At 32.6% G+C, this 20,889-nt stretch overlaps 2 protein-coding genes across 15 annotated transcripts; both read right to left on the bottom strand.

Moving 5' to 3' along the window:
- Positions 1-385: 385 nt before the first annotated feature.
- On the bottom strand, positions 386-13,829 carry BicD (Microtubule-associated protein Bicaudal D). 14 transcript variants are annotated; one of them, XM_080156950.1, is made up of 14 exons: positions 13,742-13,829; positions 13,103-13,243; positions 12,683-12,766; positions 12,133-12,249; positions 10,926-11,050; positions 9,325-9,394; positions 8,530-8,622; positions 7,892-7,960; positions 6,148-6,247; positions 5,104-5,865; positions 3,858-4,570; positions 2,084-2,539; positions 1,752-1,858; positions 386-677 (listed from the first exon to the last, which is right to left on the bottom strand). In XM_080156950.1, the coding sequence occupies exons 2-12, from the start codon at positions 13,241-13,243 to the stop codon at positions 2,399-2,401; spliced, it is 2,415 nt and encodes an 804-aa protein (XP_080013076.1). In that variant the 5' UTR covers positions 13,742-13,829; the 3' UTR covers positions 386-677; positions 1,752-1,858; positions 2,084-2,398. The 14 variants fall into 14 exon arrangements, with proteins under 14 accessions (XP_080013076.1, XP_080013074.1, XP_080013073.1 ...); XM_080156948.1 differs by having other exon boundaries at positions 1,178-1,858; XM_080156947.1 differs by having other exon boundaries at positions 1,164-1,858.
- Positions 13,802-20,488, bottom strand: LOC145316450 (magnesium-dependent phosphatase 1-like). The gene is made up of 7 exons (XM_080156961.1): positions 19,925-20,488; positions 19,521-19,616; positions 19,163-19,242; positions 15,612-15,664; positions 15,058-15,184; positions 14,482-14,586; positions 13,802-14,052 (listed from the first exon to the last, which is right to left on the bottom strand). The coding sequence occupies exons 1-7, from the start codon at positions 19,995-19,997 to the stop codon at positions 13,987-13,989; spliced, it is 600 nt and encodes a 199-aa protein (XP_080013087.1). The 5' UTR covers positions 19,998-20,488; the 3' UTR covers positions 13,802-13,986.
- Positions 20,489-20,889: the final 401 nt, after the last annotated feature.

Here is a 20,889-nt window from a genome sequence, read left to right on the forward strand (position 1 = left end):
ACAGTTTTCAACAAAATAAATTGGGTGGTTTTCCCCAAAATGTCTATCGAGCACTTGATACAAATAGAAAACAAGGTATTAATTGTTACCTTAGGTTAGGTTATATTTGGTATAGGCCTAATAGCCCCACAGGATTTTTTCAAATAGGCTTAAAAAGAGAGAAATTTAATATTTTATGTGTATATAAAGTCAGACAAGGCCGTAGGGCAACGATATTTGGCTCGTCATATCCCGTTTGACAAACATTCACCGAGACTCTTGACCTTTTAGCGTAAACGTCAAAATATCACTCGTTATCTTTTTTCTTCAATTACAAAGGATAACCCAAACATACAGTCATACACTTACAGAGTAGGTTCGCTACTAAAAAGCGAATAAACAGTAATTTTCATTTAATAAATTTCATTTCGAACTAATTATTGACATAGTATAAACAAAAAGATTACATAAACTAATCTTATGTCCGAAGTTTTGCAAATTTCTGTTTGGAAATAACAACAAATATATAATAAAATTAACAAAAGTGATGGTCAAAATTAAAATAAATAAATAACAATTAAAATAGAACAAAGTTTGGTAGGTATGTTATTATCAAGTTTTTGTGACTGGTCTATTTACAAAAGCACATTCACCACCAACATTAACATCAATATTATTTCAATAAATGTACATTTTCCCTACAAATGGCGCAGATTAGTCTTAGTTTCAGTGTTTTACTTTTTTTAAAATTCAGAATAAAGGGGTGGTAATTACTAAAGATATCTCATGGGCAAGGCATAGAGGAAATTTTAAACTTCATACATAGTTTCCCAGAAACATGTGTTGCAAGATACTGTTGACATAAAAATTTTAGGGATCTAAAGGGACAAGATGTACATCAACTATGATGATACACAAAATTACCCCTTCTGTAGATTAAAAATAGTGGTTGAAACGTTTGAACATTCAATTCAATAATCCAACCAATCAAAATCAAATTAAAGTCCCCAAAGTTGTTAAGCCAACGAATAAGAAAACTTTGGGGTCCAGTATAATAAGCTAACGAATAAGAAAACGTTATTAAAAAACTTTGGGGACTATTATCCACTCTCTCTCTCTGATTTTACCCCCTTTTAATCACTAAGAATGTGCCCCTAGTACCCTTAGCCAAGAAAATTAAAGACCTCTCTATTATTACTGCGCTCTAATTGGGATTTTTCGTTAATTTATCCAAAAGTAATTTATTAATTTTGTATCTAATTTAAATGCAAGCTAAATAATCTAAATTTGACACAGTATGTTTACAATTTATGCTACTTTATGCTTAAAATAAATATTTCTATTTAGAAGATTAACAAAAATTACAAAAAAAGTCAAAGAAAAAAATGGACAAAAATACCTAATACTAGGGTTGGGCCGGATACTTTTCTGGCCAGATACCGGATATGCGGCCGATTTCTATTGCCGGATATCCGGTATCCGGCCGGATATTGAAAGTAGCCCGATATCCGGCAAATTACCGGATATCTGGCCGGATAATCGGATATCCGGCATTAGAAATCAGCCGGATATTGGATATGGCCGGATATCCGATCCGACCCTTCCTAATACATTACTAAAAATTTTTGTTATCAAGTTATTTTTACAATAGATTGAGATTATTTGGAGCATTTCATAATTTTGGAAGATAGATAGAACAAAAAGATTTAATGATCCATTATGAATCTCTTTCTGATCAATGTTAAATGACAAAATGCTTAAAATCCTGATACTTGGTTTAAGGATTGTTAGTTGGTTATTTTATATTCACAATATCAAATAATACATTGCATACAAGAATGAATTACAACCAAGACAACTTTTTGATAGCTTAACTAATCTGGTTTTATATATAATACATATGCTGATACATCTGACTAATATTTTTCAAAGTTAAATTAAATACCTTGATTTTCGCAATGAAAAGGCTATATTAAATATTTAAGCTATTACAAAGGAATAAAATATTTAAAATTTCAAAAAGAAAATTTTCAAACTATTCAATTTCATAACTAATAATGAGCAGAGCATTTAAAATATTTGTTAGCAAAACCAGTTTACGTACCATATTTTATAGTAAATTGTGTTTATGTTACATTTTGCTTTGATAGAAAGGCGTTTTTTATACAGCTGGAATATTATTCCTCCATCCCATATGAGATAGGAAAGAAAAGTTATGAAGGTTGCAAGAATGTTTTTTAGCAAAAGAATGGAAATATTAACAAAGTAGCCAGATTAGGACAATAGTCATGATTTTATGTATAAAATTATTTTGGTCTCTTAAAACTTAGCCAGAATTATTTTTCTGAAAACACCAGATTCCCGCGCCAAGCAGGCAGAACAGGCTGACCGGTGCCGCGGCACGCATGATCAATAGCTATTATCTTTGACTTTGAAAGCGATGTTCAGTTCTAGCGCCTCCTCCTCTTGAGCTACCGCCGTACCGGCCACCATCCCCGCCGCCATATCCGCTGCCACCGCCTGTGCCTTTTCTATGGCCGCCACGTCGGCTTCCGCCAGTCTGAAATTATTCATATTATTATCAACACAGCTAAGTAGCAGAAAATTATTTAGATGCAGACGAAAGAGGTCTTTGAAAAATGAAGGGAGGTAGTTGTCTGTATATACATCTATACTATAGATCTGTTGAGCCAACAAATAAGAAAACGTCTTTATAAAACTTTGGGGACTAGTCCGTTGTCCCCTCACTCTCTGTATTATATATCACTTTCAATAGATTATGATTTTATCATTGCAAATATTTAAATATTAAGCTAAAAAGTTCACAAATTTTCAACTTAAAAAGAAAGGGAAGAAAGATATATGTCGTAATTATAGGATAAAGGGCACAGAAAGCTAAATTTTCATTAAAGCCAATTAGATAAAGTGCTTTCAAAGAGGCCTTTAAAGACACTTCTGGTGAATTCGACACTATAAATAGCTTTAAACCTTCCAAGAGCCTATGAGAAGCAACCTTGTAAAGGAGAATCAAATCGGTTCAGCTATTAGCGAGATCCTTCGTACTTACAGACAGACAAAGATCCTGTTACTTTATTATAAGGATAAAAATCAGTAAATGACAGTTATCGCGAATAATAATCGGGGCCGTACTAATGTAGGGAATCCATGTATTGATGACACATAAAAAGCTAAAAATTACAAATAAAGCTTCCTAATTGTAAGTAACATTAGCTAGGTATGTGACATATTTTCGCATTCTCTTGTTAAAAATTGAACTTAGTTTACGATACATTTACAATAGTTTCCCTCCCTTTATAATTTTTTTAAAGATTGTATCAAATTTCTTGATTAAATTTTTTTCTCAAGAAGAGCCTATTGAGATTTTTATTTGAAGACAAATTTTTTGTCAAATTTGGTATAACAGACTTTTTAGCAAATATGGATTGAAGTAGATTTAATTAGTATTTCTTAATATTTCTATTTTAGGAAATGCAGCTAATTATTTTTAATATTATTGTTAATACGAGAAAGAGTTGTTTAATAATGTTATTTAATCGGATATGTTTGAGTAGCTACGAAGACATCACTTTAGTAGTTAAATATCCAATCCACCTATAAGGGCTCTATGAATCTTTCGAAACCTAGAAGAAACATTAAACAAGGATGACAACATCCATAAAAGCGAACCTCTGAAACGATAGGACAAACGAACGTTGAAACTTCAGTGTCAGAATTTAACAAGCAGGAATTTATACGTCTAATTGAAATTGTCAGTGAATTTGTTGCAAAACTGCGTAAATACATGATATTGTTTAAGGACATATTTACATTTTAGGACTAGGTAGATTATAGATTTTAATAGGTATTTTAAAACTTACTGGAATGGGTCTTAGCTCTGACTGCATTTCAATATCCTCCAGCTTCTGTGTCAACACAAGCTTCTGATGGATGGCCATCCTCAACAGCTGATTTAACGTTTTCTTTTCATCCTCTGCACAGACAAGCTGGCGCTGCAGCTCGTCCACCTGGGTGCTGTACTCCTCGCAGCGTGCTCCAAACATGGCGCGCAGTGTCGAGAAGGTTGCCGCGTCTTCTTTCAAAATCTTAAGCTCGTTGCGCAACTTGAGCATTGTCTCGCTCACGATCACTTTCTCTGTCTCGTACTTGGACTTGAGTGTGGACAGGGCCAGCTCGGCAGTTTGTTTGTTGGCCTTCAAGACTGTGCGCAGCGTAGCTATCTGCTCGCGCTTTGTGGACAACAGGCTCTTCAGTTTCACCACCTGCTCCTGTGTCTCCTGAAGGTCAATTTCAGCAGTGGAATTTTCACTGTCAGACGGTCCGCTGACAAGTCCTGCCGCCGCACTAACAACCTTCTTGTTGCTTCTCTCCAGGGATGACTCCACAGAACCCTTGAGATACTTGAGCTGGTCCTTGATGGTCTCGAGGACACTTCGTACAGTTTCTGGATCACCAAAGTTGGATGTGTCAATGTGTGAAAGCTGGACGGTGCGTAGCTTGGTGCGAAGCATTTCCGTCTTGGAGGGAGTAAACTCGGAAGATTTGTCTGATGAACCTGATGCTTCTGCAGGACCTGCAATAAAAATTAAAATAAGCGGATAAAATTTAATGGAAAAAACTGGGATATAGTCCCTTTCGTGGCAACGCACCTTAAGGGGCGATTCTTCGTATTTTTAACAGTAGCTTTTTTCCTATTTCTAGCACCTGCGGGGTCAATTGCCTAACCATGTGGAGCAATCACCTAACCTAATATAAACTAACCTAACCTATAAAAAGCCATTTTAAAATTACGACGAATCGCGCCTTAAGGGGCGTTGCCACGAAAGGGACTATTCCCAAAAACTGTTAAAAAATTATCTTGATTTTGGGTAAACTGGTAACGTTTAATACCTACCTTGGTATAATTTTTTAAAATCACAAGTGTCAAGTGCAAATATAAGGTAAACTTTATTGAAAAAATAAGTTTGTCTTAAATGATTCAATAATATCTAACTTAGCGAGAAAAACAATTTTATACTTCTACTCCTGTTTTTAACACATACCTTTATAGCAAAAATTAATGCTACCCCCCCCCCCAAATTTATAATGTTTCTCTAAAAAAATTACCTTTAGAGTGTTGAAGCATGACACGGCTTGGATTAATATTCTGCACGGTACAAATATGATGGTAAATCTTAGCCAACTCTTCCGACACATTTCCAAGGTCATTTTGAGTGACGCCAAGCACTGATTGTGCCTCGGCCGCCAGAGATTCAATAATTCTAATATCATGATTCAGGTCAGACACAGTCTTCTCTTGCATCTGCATCTGGTGGCGCAGCCCGTTAGAGTCCGCCTTCAGCTTGGCCACCGCATCATAAGTACCCTTGTCCTCAATCTTTATGCTCTCAATGTGCCGTTTGACGGCTTCCATCTCCTGGACACACTTTGCCTGCCAGGTCTGATGCTTGGACAGGTTTGTCTTCACATCCTTCTCAATAATACTTGTGTCCAGCTTGTACAGACCACTGTCTGGATCCTGCACCAAGACCTTGTCCAGGTTGGCCAGGTAGACCAGAAGCTCTGCAACTTTGGCTTTGTTGTTGGCCGCATCGCGTTGCGCCAGGTCAAGGTTGGTCTGCAAGTCTTTGACGTTGGCGGTCAGACTCACTTTCTCTGTCTCAGTAGATTCCAGCTGTTTTTCAAGTTTCTTAAGCTGACCAAGATGAATTTCAGAGAATAGGTCCTCAGCAGGCGGTGCGCTATCCTCGCCTTCGTTGCCCTCCTCGCCCTCGCCACACTCTCCCTCCTCGACCTTCTTGAATACAGGTGACTCCTCGTCTCCTTCACTTCCTATGGAGCTGGGAGCACCTTGGGATCCTGTCATACCTTAACAACAAACAATAGTAAATGTTCTTTTCTTTTTTCGAATTCATATTAAATTCATATTAGTAGATCTATTGTACATACATTTAAAAAGCTTTATATCATAATATAAATGTTAAAAACCTGCTTTTTAAAGTTCAAAATAAAACATTCGATAATAAAAATGAATCAGAGATATTTCTTATTTAGAATAAAGTTACATCACAAAAGAACTTTACGTAAAATTAGAAGAAAATCTCAATTTATTTCCAAATAACCAGAACTTAAATTTTGAGTAAGTTTTACCTTGTATGGAGAGAGCCAGATTTCCAAGTTGAAACATAGATTCAGAATTATTTTTAGCATCCAGTTCTTTCTTCAGTGTGTACCTTTGTTCTCGTTCAGCCTGTAACAGTCAGATAAATTAATCGATAACTCTGCGCTAGGATAGCTAATCAATTCTATGATAAAAAAATACAAGAATATCGTTTTTGTACATCTTTTGAATGTTTGAAATCATCCATTTAAAAAAAGCCTCATTGTAGCACATAAATATCTTTTCCCTTTTTCTATATAAGTGATCAACGAATTATTAGTAAATAACTTTATAAGCTATATAATTAGTAGTTATTTATAGCATCGCATATAACTGCAAAACAACAAAAAGCTATTTGCTAGCAGACGAAAAGGGTAAATGTCCCTTGGAACAGATAGTTATCTGAATTATTCATTTAAAGGGCCGAACACAACATCAATTTAAAAAAAGGAAGCAACTCTTTCAATACACAGGTATCAACTTATGTATCTAACTGTGTAAAATGTTGGAAAAAGTTTTACATTACTTCAATAGCTCCTATGTAGAGTAATAACTTGATAAAAAAAATAATTTTCTCCATAAAAATTCTAAATGAGAATATTTCTTAAAAAGCATTTCTCAAAGTCAGCTAGTTGTTACTCATGTGGAACAAAATGGGGGTAATTTTTTTAACCTATTTTCCGTCAAGTTGTGTGTAACCAGTTAGTCAAATTTGCTCTAATTAAGTCAAACTGTTCTTAATTATGACAAATGTATATAATAACTAACTGGTTATACACAGCTTTATGGAAAATAACCCTTTTATTTGCATATTTGTGTAACAATAACCTACTCAAATCATTAATCGTTATTTTCATTTTTGCCATAATCTCTTTGGTACAATAGGTAATTTAAAACGCATCAAGGTTAAAAAATCCTTATAACAAAGTAAAAATAACTCTGTCTGTGTGTGTGTGCACCGAAGGATCCTGCTAACCGCTGAACCGATATGGTTCTCCTTTACAGTGAAGCTTGTTATAGGCCCAGGGAAGGTTTTTAATTATTTTTTTGGGGGGAGGATATCTCTACCCTCCAATTAAAGAATGACCCCCTAGGGGCGTAGCCGCTAGTATACAGATATAATAACAATTAACTTTTAAAAAAATTTAATGAAAACTGTTTGAAATTGTATGAAATATTGAAACAAAGAAAATGATCTAGGGAGGAGGGAACAATAAATGTAAAATGCAATTTTCTAACACTTTCTATTACAACAAATAAGAAATATAAATAAATTCTAATATATAATTTGTAATACATATACCTAATTGTGTCGTTTTTAAAAGCGAAGCTTTTCTATAATTGGGGCAGGTCCGTCCGTAACAGTTAGCTCATTTCGTTAATTTACACATGTAGAATTGTCCTATCGATTTCAAACTTAATCTGAAACAACTATTCAGGCAATGCTAACCCTTACTCTGATATTCTGGTACAAAAAGGGAATAGTAGCTTACGCAATAATCAGTAAAAGTGTGAGCAAGCTTCCAGTCAAATGCACTTACTATGTCAAATTGTTTTTTAATATGCGTTTAATTATACTATGCGTTTGGTCAACATTAAGAACAGTTAGACTTAATACACGCATTTGACTAAAAGCTTGATCACAATTTTACGCATCATTGCGTAAGCTACTATTCTCTTTTTATTTCTAACCCTGCAGGGCATCTTCATAACTATCAATGATTAAATATTTACCTGTAGAGATTCCAGAGCCTCTTCCAATTGTTTTTCAGCGATCCTTTTCAAATTTGTCAGCTCTTCCACCTAAAATCAAACAATTAATAGTTATTTATCGAATCGTATTATAGACAGACAGCTTACCGCTTAAAATGAAACTTTATAAGATTAATAAGATTCTTATTTTAATATTATATATTTGATTTTTCGGTTAGGCTGAGAACCGGTTCTAATCTAGCAGATATTAATCGGTTTCGACGCCATACTGGAATAAATCTTAAAATTATTTAGCCGATAATATGAATAGTCTAGTGTTATAATTGTGCCCGTGTTAAGTTAAAATCAAAGTCAGGCTACCATTGATAACAGCTTAATTAAGATTTCAAATCCGACTTGATGATTTTTATTTTAGTTTTCAATAGGTATTGGAAAACAATCAAGACGATTGGGAAAAATGGGCGACAATTTAGCTTGCTAACATGGAACTCTTTTATTGGTCATTTCGTCAATACAGAAGGAGGGAAGGGGATGGGGTGAAAGAGATAAATCATTATTTTAGCCCGCTGCCTGATTCACCTAATTAGAGAACAAGGAAATCTAATGTAAGATCCAAGTAATACTATATTCATTGTTATTAAATCCATGAATTTGATTACCTGTGAATTGAGCAGCTCTACTTCCTCCTGGAGGTGTCGGATCTCGTGTTTGGCTCCTTCAAACTCTACTATTGTGCTGCGAAGCGAAGACACCTATAAAAAAATTATAGTTTTCATAAAAACTGATGCCTTTTTAAACTGAAATAATAAGGTATTTTCTCTTTATGCATGACAGAAAGACAGACGGATAAAAATACATAGAAAAAATGCGCATAAATAATAGGAATTTGACTAAAAATTGCAGCTGACTATCTAAAATAGCAGCTGAGAAAATCTCATTTCCCCAACAATAAAGTTTTTGTCTTTTTAAGCATGGCCGACAGACAGACGGACAAAATAATGTCTCCTTCAAACTCAACTATTGTGCTTCGCAGGGAAGACACCTGAAAATAAGCAGCTTATACCAACAACGAAATTAATTCGAAAAAATCCACGAAACCTAAACGTAATTTTCAGCTGTCGTCGGGGGGCAACACTTAGTAGAATTGAACTTTTTATCTGTCCCCCAAATATTATTTTAGAAATAAGAACGATTACGTTGAAAATATTTTAAATTTTGATATTTGATGATTTTCTTTATTATATTTTTAGTGCTTAGTTAGATAAAAAATCAAGATATGCGATTTAATTTTTTGTTTCGTTTTACTAAGAAAAGGGACAATAGAAGTTAAACAATTTTTTAACCAATTTTGTCAAATAAACAGCCAATGTATAGTACCTATTAAAGGAAGAATTTGACGTGAAAATGAAGGGGAAAGTTTAAATTCTCGTCCATTATCCAATCCCTGTATTTACCTGTTTCTGCAAGGCAATATTTTCTTCTTCAAGCTCTGAGTATTCTGTTATCAACGATGTTTCACGGTGCCTAAAATATAAAAAAATAGTTAGTTATTTATCGCATCGTACTATAGACAGACCTCCGTGGATATTAGAATAAAATTTTAAAGATTTAAACAAGTTTTGTTAACCGGGGGGCAAAAGGCCCCACAGCGGTCTAAGGCCGGACATTTCGCCAAAAATCAACTTTGGAGTTTCTCTAAATTAATAAATTATTTTAAATATATACCCTATCTCATATAAAACACAAGAGTTTTTGTCTTTTTAACTATTGGTTGATGAATTATGAACTTTGAAACATGAAGGCTATAATCGATGTTAAATGTTGCCAATAGCCATTTTAAGAATTTCTTGTACCAGCTGCTCAACGGCTAGAACTAGCGGAAACGGCTGGGAGTGGCCAAGAGTATGATGTGTAGTTAGGGCTTGTGTCGTGTCTAGCTAGGGGTAAGTTTTTATGGGTGCTGAGCTCAAAAATACTTCCAAAAATAGTGGGGGCCCATCCATATGGCAGCTGGGAAACGGCTTCTGCTCAGCTGTTAGCCATTTCATAAGACTATTTAATGATATTTTTTAACAGTAAGAATTTCATTAATACCCATTTCTAATTAATTTTACTGGATATATTAAAATTTTTTTTAATTTCTAGATTTAGCTGTTAAACAGCTAAAAACATTACTATATAGATTAAGTATTATTACTTATCTAAGAGAAAATAACTTCGTAAAAAAGGGTGAAGAAACTTGAATTAGATGTATCAAATGTATGTTGCACAAGGTTGGTGATTGGGTATTTACCTTTATATAATCATTTCTACAGTAATATTTATTAATGCTTCAAGGTTTTTCAATGTTTTATTGCTATAAAACATCGAATTTAGGCTCTTTACCAATTAAGAAAATATTATGAAAATATGAAATTTTAGCTAAGTTTCAAAGTATTTTCTAGACCAGTTAGCTTTTGTTTTTCTTCTCTAGATGAATATACGAGTTGCATTGGGTAATAATAAGGCGCAGGCTTTTTATTTTGAACGATTCTATCAACTACAAGCTGAGAAAATTGACTTTGAGTAGAGGTAGGTGAAATGTCCACCAAAAGGCCAAAATAGACCACTGTGGGCCCAGGCTAACAAAACTAGGTTTAATTTTTTTATTTTGATAATCGTGGATAATTGTCTATATACGATGCTTTACATGACTTTTCAGTATTGCTGAGAACCTGTTATAATCCAGCATATCCAGCATATCGGTTTCGAAGCAATGCTAAAATATTTTTTTTTGTAATTTCTATCTAGAAGAGTCAGCAAAACTTCATATGCTTTTTCTTAACTAACCGGGTTGCGTCTCAGACACAAAATATAATAAAAATACCAAACTTACAGACATAAGATATCACACTTGAAAAAAACGTATCCTTTTGTTCTGTTTCTTAAATGGAAATAAGAAGGTAACAACATGACTTAGAAAATATTTGAAAAAGCTTACGTTGCATTTAGTATTACTAATAAATGATCCTTTTTTAAAATTCTAACTTTCGTAATCGGCCGCCGCCGCTATTACCTGTATCCTTTCAACTCTTTTTTCACAGCCATAAGCTCTGTCTCTAGTACTGAGTGTTCCTGCTTGACATTGGCGAGCTCTATCATGGCTCCACTCTTCTCCGTACGCAGCCGGTCCAACTCAACCTGATATTTTAATTCTATTAGAACCAAAGTTGCAAGTGTTATCAGCAACCTATTTTAGCTGTTAAGAATAGTTATTTATCGCATCGTATAATAGACACCAGTTTTGTTAGCTGATATTAATTTTATAATTTTTATTTTAATATTCTTGGAAAATTGTTTGTAATTCGACGCTTTACATGATTTTTCAGTAAGGCTGAGAACCAGTTCTAATCAAGGGGAAATTAATCTGTTACGAAGCCATACTGGATTTTTTTTCAACTAGACTGGAATGCTTCTTTAGAATTATAATCCCGCCCACTTTTTAAAAAAAGGAAATTGTTACTAAAGAGTACAACTTAAACACAGTATTTATTAGAGTTATCAAACATACAATCATATTTCTAAATAAAACATCTTAGACAACTTTAGAGGGATTAAAATATGAGTCAAATAAAAACTATGAAACGCCTACATTCTACATTATACATCAGGATTACTATGGAATTGCACCCACAGACAAATCCACCCACTAGCAATCAGAGGGAGAGGGGACAATGGGCTGTTTATAACACTAGTCCCCAAAGTTTTATAATAACGTTTTCTTATTCATGGCTTAACAACTTTGGGGACTTAAGGTAATTTTGAATGGTTATTGTTGAGTGTTCAAGCATTTCAACCACTAATTCTAATCAACAGAAGGGATAATTTTGTGTATAATCATTAGGAATGTACATAAATAAAAAATCCCTTTAGATTCTTTACTAACGATGCACCAACTCATAACCTTTAGAGAAGTCTATCCAGAGTTTGATATATATAACTAACCAAAAATGACCTAACCTACTTTATCTAAAGAACTGTTCTAAATGAGTTCAATCCCAGGAATCTAAAGATAATGGCCAAAAATTTATATACATCCCCAATAATGATTCAACCAATCATAATTCACTTAAGTCTCCAAGTTGTTGACCAAACAAATAAAAAAAAGGTTATTACAAAACTTTGGGGACTAGTCTAATAAACAGCCCATTGTCCCCTCGCTCTGGTTCAATCCCGTGTGAGTGAGTGTATTTTTCTGGTAACTCAAAAATGAAATATCTTACCTTTGTAGACTTTAGATCCAGCTCCATTTCAATGATTTGTGAGTTGAGGCTGGTTTCCCTGGCCGCGGATTCAGAAAGTAAACTCTCCTCATGTTCTATACCTGTTCTGGTGCTCACCTGTAATAAAAACATTTTTTTAAAGAAAAGGCAATGTCTGATGTGACCAATTGAAGTCTTATTCTAATTTCTCATACGTTAATAGAAGTATTTTTTCAAATTATAAAATACTAGCTGGTTATAAAAAAGTGTTTATTATTTTTAAAATACAATAAAATAATATAAATAATTTTGCAACAACTTTCATTACCTTTCTTTTATAAGTCCAATTTTACTCTGGTATACATTATATACAATATAAAAGTATTTCACATAATCAAAAAGTAAACTAACTTAAAGGTCAAAGTAGGTAGGTAAATATTCAGTCGTTTCATAACATAGATTAATCAATGGTTTATATTTATGACTATAAAATAATTTTAAATATGATATTTACATAAAAATCTTTACACTTTAGATTTTTTTAACTTAAGTTCAGAATTTTCAGAATCACCTGTTGGCTAGATTGAAACTTGGATAGAGCATCCTGTGTGGCCTGGAGGTCGTGCTTTGTGTTATCATACAAGTTTTCAAGCTCCTAAATATAATATTCAATTATGTTTTTATCACCAAACATTAATTTGAGCTATGGGACAATGGGCTGTTTATTAAACTAGCCCCCAACGTTTTATTATAACGGTTTGTTATTGGTAAGTTATATACTACAACTTTGTGGACTTTTATTGAATTTTGATTGGTTGGTTCATTAAATTGGGTGTCCATACGTTTCAACCACTAATTCAAATTGTAATCTACAAAAGGGGTAATTTTGTTATCATTGGGGATGCCATTATCATATCTTATTATCCCTGAATATCTCCTTTAGTGAAAATCCTTGACTCTTAATGAAAGTATAATAAGTTGTTGCACTGACCTGACACCTGGCCTCGAGGGCGTCCTTCTCCTCTAGCAGGACGAGTCCATACTGAGCAGCTTGTTCCTTCTCCGCCACGGCCTGGTCCAGCTCTTGGGTCAGCCGGATCACCTCCTGTTCTAACTGGAGTTGCTCGCCCATCTTAATATAAACAATAATGAGTATCGTTTGTTTTTATAACAATTCTTTTCTAAAAATGTATGTACCTCAAATAATTTTTAATCCATTTTTTTTGCAGGCAACGGCCCGGTTTGTGTCATTATATAGTACATTTCGTCATGGTAAATAAAGTAAAAATCCTCTTACCCTTAACCCAACTATTATCTACTTGACACTTTATCTATTACTTTTGGCAACGCCCCTAGAGGCCTCTTTAGTCTCTATTAAGATCAGCTGCTTACCAAAAAATATTTTTTTTTTCGCCTTTAGATTGGGTTAGTTATTTTTTTTATGATTTCTCTTGGGATGGTGGAGGACGAGGTACCCTCCCCCAAAATAGTTATAAAACTTCCCAGGATTTATGAGAAGTTACACTGTAAACTGTAAAGGATAACTATATTGGTTCAGCGGTTAGCGAGATCCTTCGTTACACATAAACAGACAGACAACCTGTTACTTTATTATAAGGATTGTTTATACCTTCAATGTGAAGACAAGTACTGGACACTAGACCAAACTGTTAAGAAACCAACATTGTAGTCTGAAAAAATAATAATAATAAAACCGGTTTAAATTTATTTTATATAATCACAGATAACGACTTAAACAACTGTTTACTATCATTAAATACAACAGTGTCATAAATATGATTAGTTATTTGAACTCAATAATACTCATTATCGATTCGATAATGTTCAGAATAACCAGGGAGGTAGCGGTCCATATCAAAAGTATCCTCTTTCTTTAGGGCCAATGATTTCACCGGGGGCAGGATACTTCTCAATTCCCTCCTATAACAAAAATATCAATGATTAAATCGGATTTTATTTGCATAAGAGAAACTTATCGGATGGGTTTAAGTTTGTCCTACTCCATTACACCATGTATCAAATGTAAGATTTTTGTTTTTTTGAGGAGTGCATTAAGCAATTAACAGACACGAACCATTATATGATTACTTAGAAGAGTTAGAACTTCTAGAAAAAGGCTTTAACATTTTTTGCTGATTTCTCCCCAAATCCTACCTACGTGTTTTTTGTCAGATTTTAAAAATCGACTGATGTTTCAAAACACTTTATTTTTGGGAATTATTATAAGGACCCCCCCCCCCAAAAAAAAAATCCCTACATGTCTTTCATTTTTTCCTCCCTTCCTTAGCCGGGGATCCCATGCAAAATATACACCCATGATCTTATACCAAAGTAAATAGAAGCACTTACATCAAATGCCTTTCTTGTAACTCCTTCAGGAGTGTAAACAACTGTGACACCAATTCTTGACACAGTGTTACAATTATTCATCTGGTTGTCAAAAAATATCATCTCCTAAATAATAGTTTATTATTGCATCGTATCAGAGGTATCAATTAATTATATAATATTTGTAGAAAATTGTCTGTGATACTATGCTATACCTGATTTTTTCAGTATGGCTTAGAACCGGTTTAAATCCAGCGGATATTTATCGGTTTTAAAGACATATTGGAAATTTAATCATTTATTACAGTATTCACAAGTCAACGTAATAAGATCAAATTCAATTTCTTTTAAAGAAAATATTTGATTTACTTTTGCAAAGTTTTTAAAATTACATATTTATTGTTAATATTTTTTCTTAATGTACGTTTAGAAAGAATTTAATTAAAGTTTTAAAGGCTGCTTGATTTCAATATGTGAAATAAAATAAATAATAAGAAGAAAAGTAAACTAAAAAATACACCTTTTTTACACCTTTTGTTACAAATAGTCCACAAAACGAACGTTACTTAATAAAGTAGATGAGCTACTAGATCTTACCTCTAAAGGTACTCCGGTCTTGTTGGCTATTTCTTTTAAATGATAATCTTTAGATCTCTTGTAAATTTCAATATTGTTGGAATCAAACACATCTTTTAATGTATGTCCATCTCCTATCTCAAACAATCTAAATTGAAAAAAAGATTTTAACACATTTCTGGTTATTAGAATGTATTTTATTAATAAGAATTTCTTAAATTTGTGTAAAATAAGTGGCGAACATTTGCTAAAAATTGTTACGAGTTTGTGAGTAATATTTATTTCAATATGATTTGATACAATTTGACTTTCAAACGGCATTTGTTGGGTTAAAAAAATTAACTATACTTAAGTTGTTATACATACAGTCTCAAATGATGAAAAACAATACTACCAGAAAAAATTAATTCTGGAAAAGATTAGACACTCATGATCTGATAAAAAGTATCAGCTGATGTTTTCAGAATACTCTATTTTTTCACCCCCCCCCCCCCTCTCCCTTCAGCCGTGGATGCCATGCTCAATATACACCTCTTTGATATATTGTCGAGAAATCTGTAATCACAAAAACTTACTTTATACATTCCCTAGCCCAAGACGGCTCATCACAAGAACTAGCCACACATATCTGAAAATAACAAAAATTACTGAAATTCTGAAGATCCCATGGAAAAACAAGGATTTTACAAACATAATAGAACTCTAAAATACTAACTATCAAAAGTCTTGTAAGTTGTTATTAGGGAAATTTCATAAAGGTTTTTTAAGCTTTTCTAGTGATAAAGCCTTTGCCATTGGCTTTGAATGTTATTTTTGTATGTCTTTATGTCAAACTAAACCTTGACCGTTTAGGAATAGAAATCAAAATTCACTAAAATACACAAAGGAATGAAACCATTGTCCCTTCTTAGACATTTATTTACTTATCAAATTAAATCTATGTGCGTAATCAAGGTTAGGAGACGATATTTTGATATTCATATGTAGAGTGTAGACCTATTATCAAACTATTTTAATTCAGATCAGTATTTACCTAACCAATGCAATTATTCTTTAGGTTAAATAACACGTATATTTAGACGCAGGGATCTAAAGGGATGAGACGATGGACACTAAATTGATGTACGCCCCTAATTATGATAAACTGAATGACCTTGACTTCTGTAGATTTAAATTAGTGGTTGAAATGTTTGAACACTCAACACATGAATCAACCAATAAAAAATTCAAGTCCCCAAATTTGCTAAGCCAACGAATAAGAAACGTTATCATAAAACTTTGGGGACTAGTGTAATTAACAGTCCAATGTCCCCTCACTCCCTGATGACGACGTACCAATATCAAGTATAAAAACAAGTTTCTCACAGGGAGATGAAGGGAGACTAAGCCGCTTGAATTCAGTGAGAGAGGACAATGGGCTGTTTATTACACAAGTCTCCAAAGTTTTATACTAACGTTTTCTTATTCGTTAGCTTAACAAATTAGGGGACTTCTGGTGAATTTTGATTGATTAGTTCATTAAGTTTAGTGTCCAAACGTTATAAATACTAATTTTAATATAAAGAAGTGGTAATTGGGAATGTAAATCAATATATCGGCCATTGTCTCCTTTTAACTCCCTAGCCAGAATTTCTTGTTTTTCAAAAAAGTTAAAATGATAACACAGAAAATTCTTTGGAAATCAGACAAACATCATAAAAGACAAAAATATTTTTGAATAGATCTTCAAAACAACATTAAAAAAAATATGGCAAGAATGAATGTTATGTTAGATTTAATAATAATTCCTAATTTAGATTTAAAGTTTTAAATCTAAACTTAAGTTTAAAAAAAATAATAAGTACAACATCATTTTTTTAATAACATCCCACTCACAAAATTTAAAAGGGAGAGGTCATTTTCTAGTAAATCCCGTAAAGGTGTGTGTTATAAGGCCTAAAAATAGTAGTAGAACGATAAGGTGCTCTAGATATATGTATTCCCTATTGAATAGAACAATAGGGAAATTTTTTTTTTTTTTTGATAACCGTACCTGGATTATCTAAAAAAAATACGAAATTTCTATCAAACGCTTTGTTTGGCTCAAACTGACAAAAATTAAAAAAAAATATAATTATAATAATAATGTTTTCTATAGGTACAAGGTGAAGGTTAAGAACAATCTATACCATTAAACAAAGGAAGAAGTCATTCTTTACAGGTTGATTTATTATAATTATATTTTTTTTTTATTTGTGTCAGTTTGAGCCAAACAAAGCGTTTGATAGAAATTTCAGATATTCCAGGTACGGTTATCAAAAAAAAAAAAAAAAAATTTCTTCCCTATTGTTCTATTCAATAGGAAATCCTATTATATAAAGTAGTAAGCGTTTTTTGTCTGTCCTGAATGATCTCGCTAACCGCTAAGCCGATATTGTTCTCCTTTACAGTGAAGCTTCTTATAGGTCCTAGGAAGGTTTTAAACTATTTTTGGGGAGGGAGTCTTCACCCCCTTCCCCCCCAAAAAATATTTTTTTTTACTCTTTTGAAACTCAAATTTAAAATGGGATGAGGTCGACATTTTCCGCTTCTACCTTAAGTGCCCCTAGAGGCTTCTAGGGGGCGTAGCCGCTAGTACAAATATATAGAGCACCTTATCGTTCTACTACTATTTTTAGGCCTTATAACACACACCTTTACGGGATTTACTAGAAAATGACCTCTCCCTTTATTTCATCTTATTCCAAATATGTTTTCATAATTTTTCTCTCATGCATCACCCCCACCCTTCCCTCCTTCTCATTTATGTATTTAAATGTCTCACAATAAGAAAATTTTACAATTTTTTTTGCAAATATTTGATAGCAAATTTCTTAATTAAAGAAATATTAAATTTTATACAAGGACAAAAAATCAAATTCATTATCTCTGGTTTCTGCTTACGTGTTTTTTGTTAAAAAATGCATTTGATGGAATTTTTTACTAATTAAATGCCAAATAATTAAATTAATATCATAAAGAAGCAAATTTAATTGAGAGGCTGTAATGATATTGATAAGAATGAATATTTTTTTTACGGCCTTGTAAATCGCCTATTACATAAAGTAAGTAGTAAGACTTTTAAGTCTGTAGCCTATGAGTTCAATAACTTTTTAACAGATTCAGTTCTCCATTCTAAGGAAACTTCACATAAGTCTCAGGATGGTTTTAGGCTTATTTTCACCTTTTCCTATCACTTCAAATAAAGAGCTTTTAGGTGCTAGGGGTACAGCAGATAGTAAAAAATATATGTGAGAGGGGCCTTCTTAGAGATGCTGTAAAAAGTGTTTAGTACATTTAGAAACGTCCTTAAAAGCTAAAATTCAACATTTGGAAGCTTACCTAAACTATATTGAGTTATTGATATTTTCAGCTTCAGACAAAAAAATTACTAATTTTCAAAATAGGACTAGTGGCTTCGCCCATAGCCTATAGGGGGCTATGCCCGTAGTGATAAGGATTCCCCAAACATTTTGAAAATAAATAAAAGGTAGGTACATTTTTTTACTTTAATTTTACTTGTTGTTTACTAGTATTATAGGGAAGTGCGGGGTTAATGCGGTCGGGGGGTACAATTCCGGTCAAACGACCAACTTTTTTAAAACCGTTTTTTAACGGTGTTCTAAACGTTTGCGAGATATCTTAATAGCAAAGTTGTAGTTTATTGCCTATACTTTCATTTCTTACTTCAGCAAATTTTTGTCAGATCACTCCTTCTATGATTTTTTTGCCCTCAAAAAGTTGCAAAAAATTTGCAAAAAAAAAAATTTCAAAATAGGCCATGTTCAACCTAAAATTGTGAAAAAATGGTAAGTCCTAGCGACCTCCGGGTTTTTGTAAAATGAAAGATATGGCATTCACTTATCGTTTGCAATTGGAGGCCTTGTTCTAACTTGATTTTTTCATCATTTTTTTTTCGTCTAAAAAAAATGGTCTATTCCGGTCACTTTTTTTACTTTTTTTTATTACTGTATTTATAACTGTATACCTACTTTTTAAAAATTTTTTAAGGTGAAATAAACGTAGATAAGCTTTGATAATATCTAAAACAGAAATTAAATTAAAATTTAAAGACAGACATCGTTTCCCTTTGTATTATAGATTATACCTTAGAATCTTTCCATTTTGGGTCTGTTTTAAATTCATGCATTATTTCTTTTACAGCTCCTAACAGATATACTCGAGTTCCTTTAAAAAAAAATACCTAATTAAATAAACATTTTAGTTTCAAATTAATTTTTGATTTGGAAGGTTGTGTGAATTTTTAAACTTTATTTCTATTCTGTTTGAAGTTGAAAGTCAGATAAAAACATGTTTTGAAGTTAAAATTGGATATTTAAAAAAATAACTTTGTACTGTAGTAGGTAATTGTTTTTGGATATTCATAATAAAAAAATTTTGAGTCATCCAACTTTTTAAAATAAAATTTAATGAATAGTTTCACTAAAATGTGCCTAAGACCTAACCTGCTTTGTCACTCAATGTGCCATCTTTATTCTTTTTGAAGGGGGCTCCTCCCCCACCCCAAAGTTCGTACATCTCAGGATCCCAAACACAGCCATCTGAAAGAAAAATAGCATGTGAAAATGGTTCATTTCCTGTTGGAAAGCTACTCTACAACTAAGGCTAGTTTCGTCACTCTCGCTGAATAAGGCTAAGAGAAATTAAAAGTGAAGGATATATTTGAAGCTAATCTACCCATTTCTATTTTTACTCCCATTATTTGAAATAAAAACATAGTTGAAATGCAATCCCAGCTGATTATCTATACTTTTCAAAAATTTGAAATTAACTTAGTTGCCGCGTTTTTTTGTAAATTGAAAGATTTAAAAATGTTAAAAATAAATGTAAAAACATTGAAATATATTACCCAAATCAAATACAAGACACCGAGGCAACATTTTTATACGAGATCCAAATTTGTGTATTTGTCTGAAATTCATTTTATTTTCTGAATATCATATTTTAATAAATATATTCAATCAAATTCATGTTTTATAGATTTTAGCGAATCCTTGTTGCAGCAGTGAACCCCATTCAATAATTTGCGTCCTTGCTTTCTTTTAGTAAGCTCAAATTATGAAAAGTTTAGTTAAAAAGTTGCAGCTCCCCTCATTTGAAAGAAAGATCAATAATATGGTTTAGATATATGAGGGTGAAAATTTGTTGTTCAGCGCATCATATTACAGACAGCTTTCAGCGGATATTAAAATGAAAAATTATAAGATTAAAAACAATTTTCCGGTGATATTAAATTAAAACTTTTAAATTAGTACTAGTTCTGTTAGCCCAAGCCTTAGTCCCTCGGGGCTCACGCAATGGTTTTATTCTTTAAGCTGTCTGTATTACAATGCAAGGTAAGATTTTTCAGTATGGCTTAGAACCGATTCTAATCCAGCGGATATTAATCGGTTTAGAAAATATTATACATAGAAAGATTGTTACCCCTGTCAAACCTGAAAGCATTATATCGACAAACATTTCCAAAATTATTGTTAACTATACGCATAGAATTAAAGAAATTGCTGTCATATTTTTAATATGCCGTTTTTTATGACTATAGTCTAAAAGTTTTTAATGAAAAAAAAACAAGTTGGTTCACAGATGAAACAAGTGACTATCCAATAAGAAACTTTTAACACATACATACAAACTGTAAAAACATGTAATTTCAAATTACAAGAATTAAATAACTTAAAATAATTATAAGATATTTCAGGTACTGATAAGCGTAAACAATTGTAGTAAAAATTACATGATTTAAAATATAAAACTATCATTACGAATTATATAACTGTACACGACTAGTCTTTCTTACAAATAATACAAATGACA

This window comes from Acartia tonsa, chromosome 4, assembly GCF_053477335.1.
Source record: "Acartia tonsa isolate MP-2025a chromosome 4, ASM5347733v1, whole genome shotgun sequence".
In the NCBI taxonomy this organism is placed as follows: Eukaryota; Metazoa; Arthropoda; class Copepoda; order Calanoida; family Acartiidae; genus Acartia; species Acartia tonsa.

Excerpts from the sequence above, each read along its gene's own strand:
- LOC145316450 (XM_080156961.1), bottom strand. The coding sequence starts at position 19,997 with ATGAATTTCAGACAAATACACAAATTTGGATCTCGTATAAAAATGTTG. Across the intron at positions 19,617-19,924 it reads GTGTCTTGTATTTGATTTGG|ATGGCTGTGTTTGGGATCCT; the intron begins GTAATATATTTC and ends TTTTTCTTTCAG. Across the intron at positions 14,053-14,481 it reads TTACAAGAAAGGCATTTGAT|GAGGGAATTGAGAAGTATCC; the intron begins GTAAGTGCTTCT and ends TTTTTGTTATAG.
- BicD (XM_080156959.1), bottom strand. The coding sequence starts at position 13,243 with ATGGGCGAGCAACTCCAGTTAGAACAGGAGGTGATCCGGCTGACCCAA. Across the intron at positions 12,250-12,682 it reads AGTTTCAATCTAGCCAACAG|GTGAGCACCAGAACAGGTAT; the intron begins GTGATTCTGAAA and ends TTTTTATTACAG. Across the intron at positions 6,248-7,891 it reads AGGCTCTGGAATCTCTACAG|GCTGAACGAGAACAAAGGTA; the intron begins GTAAATATTTAA and ends TGACTGTTACAG.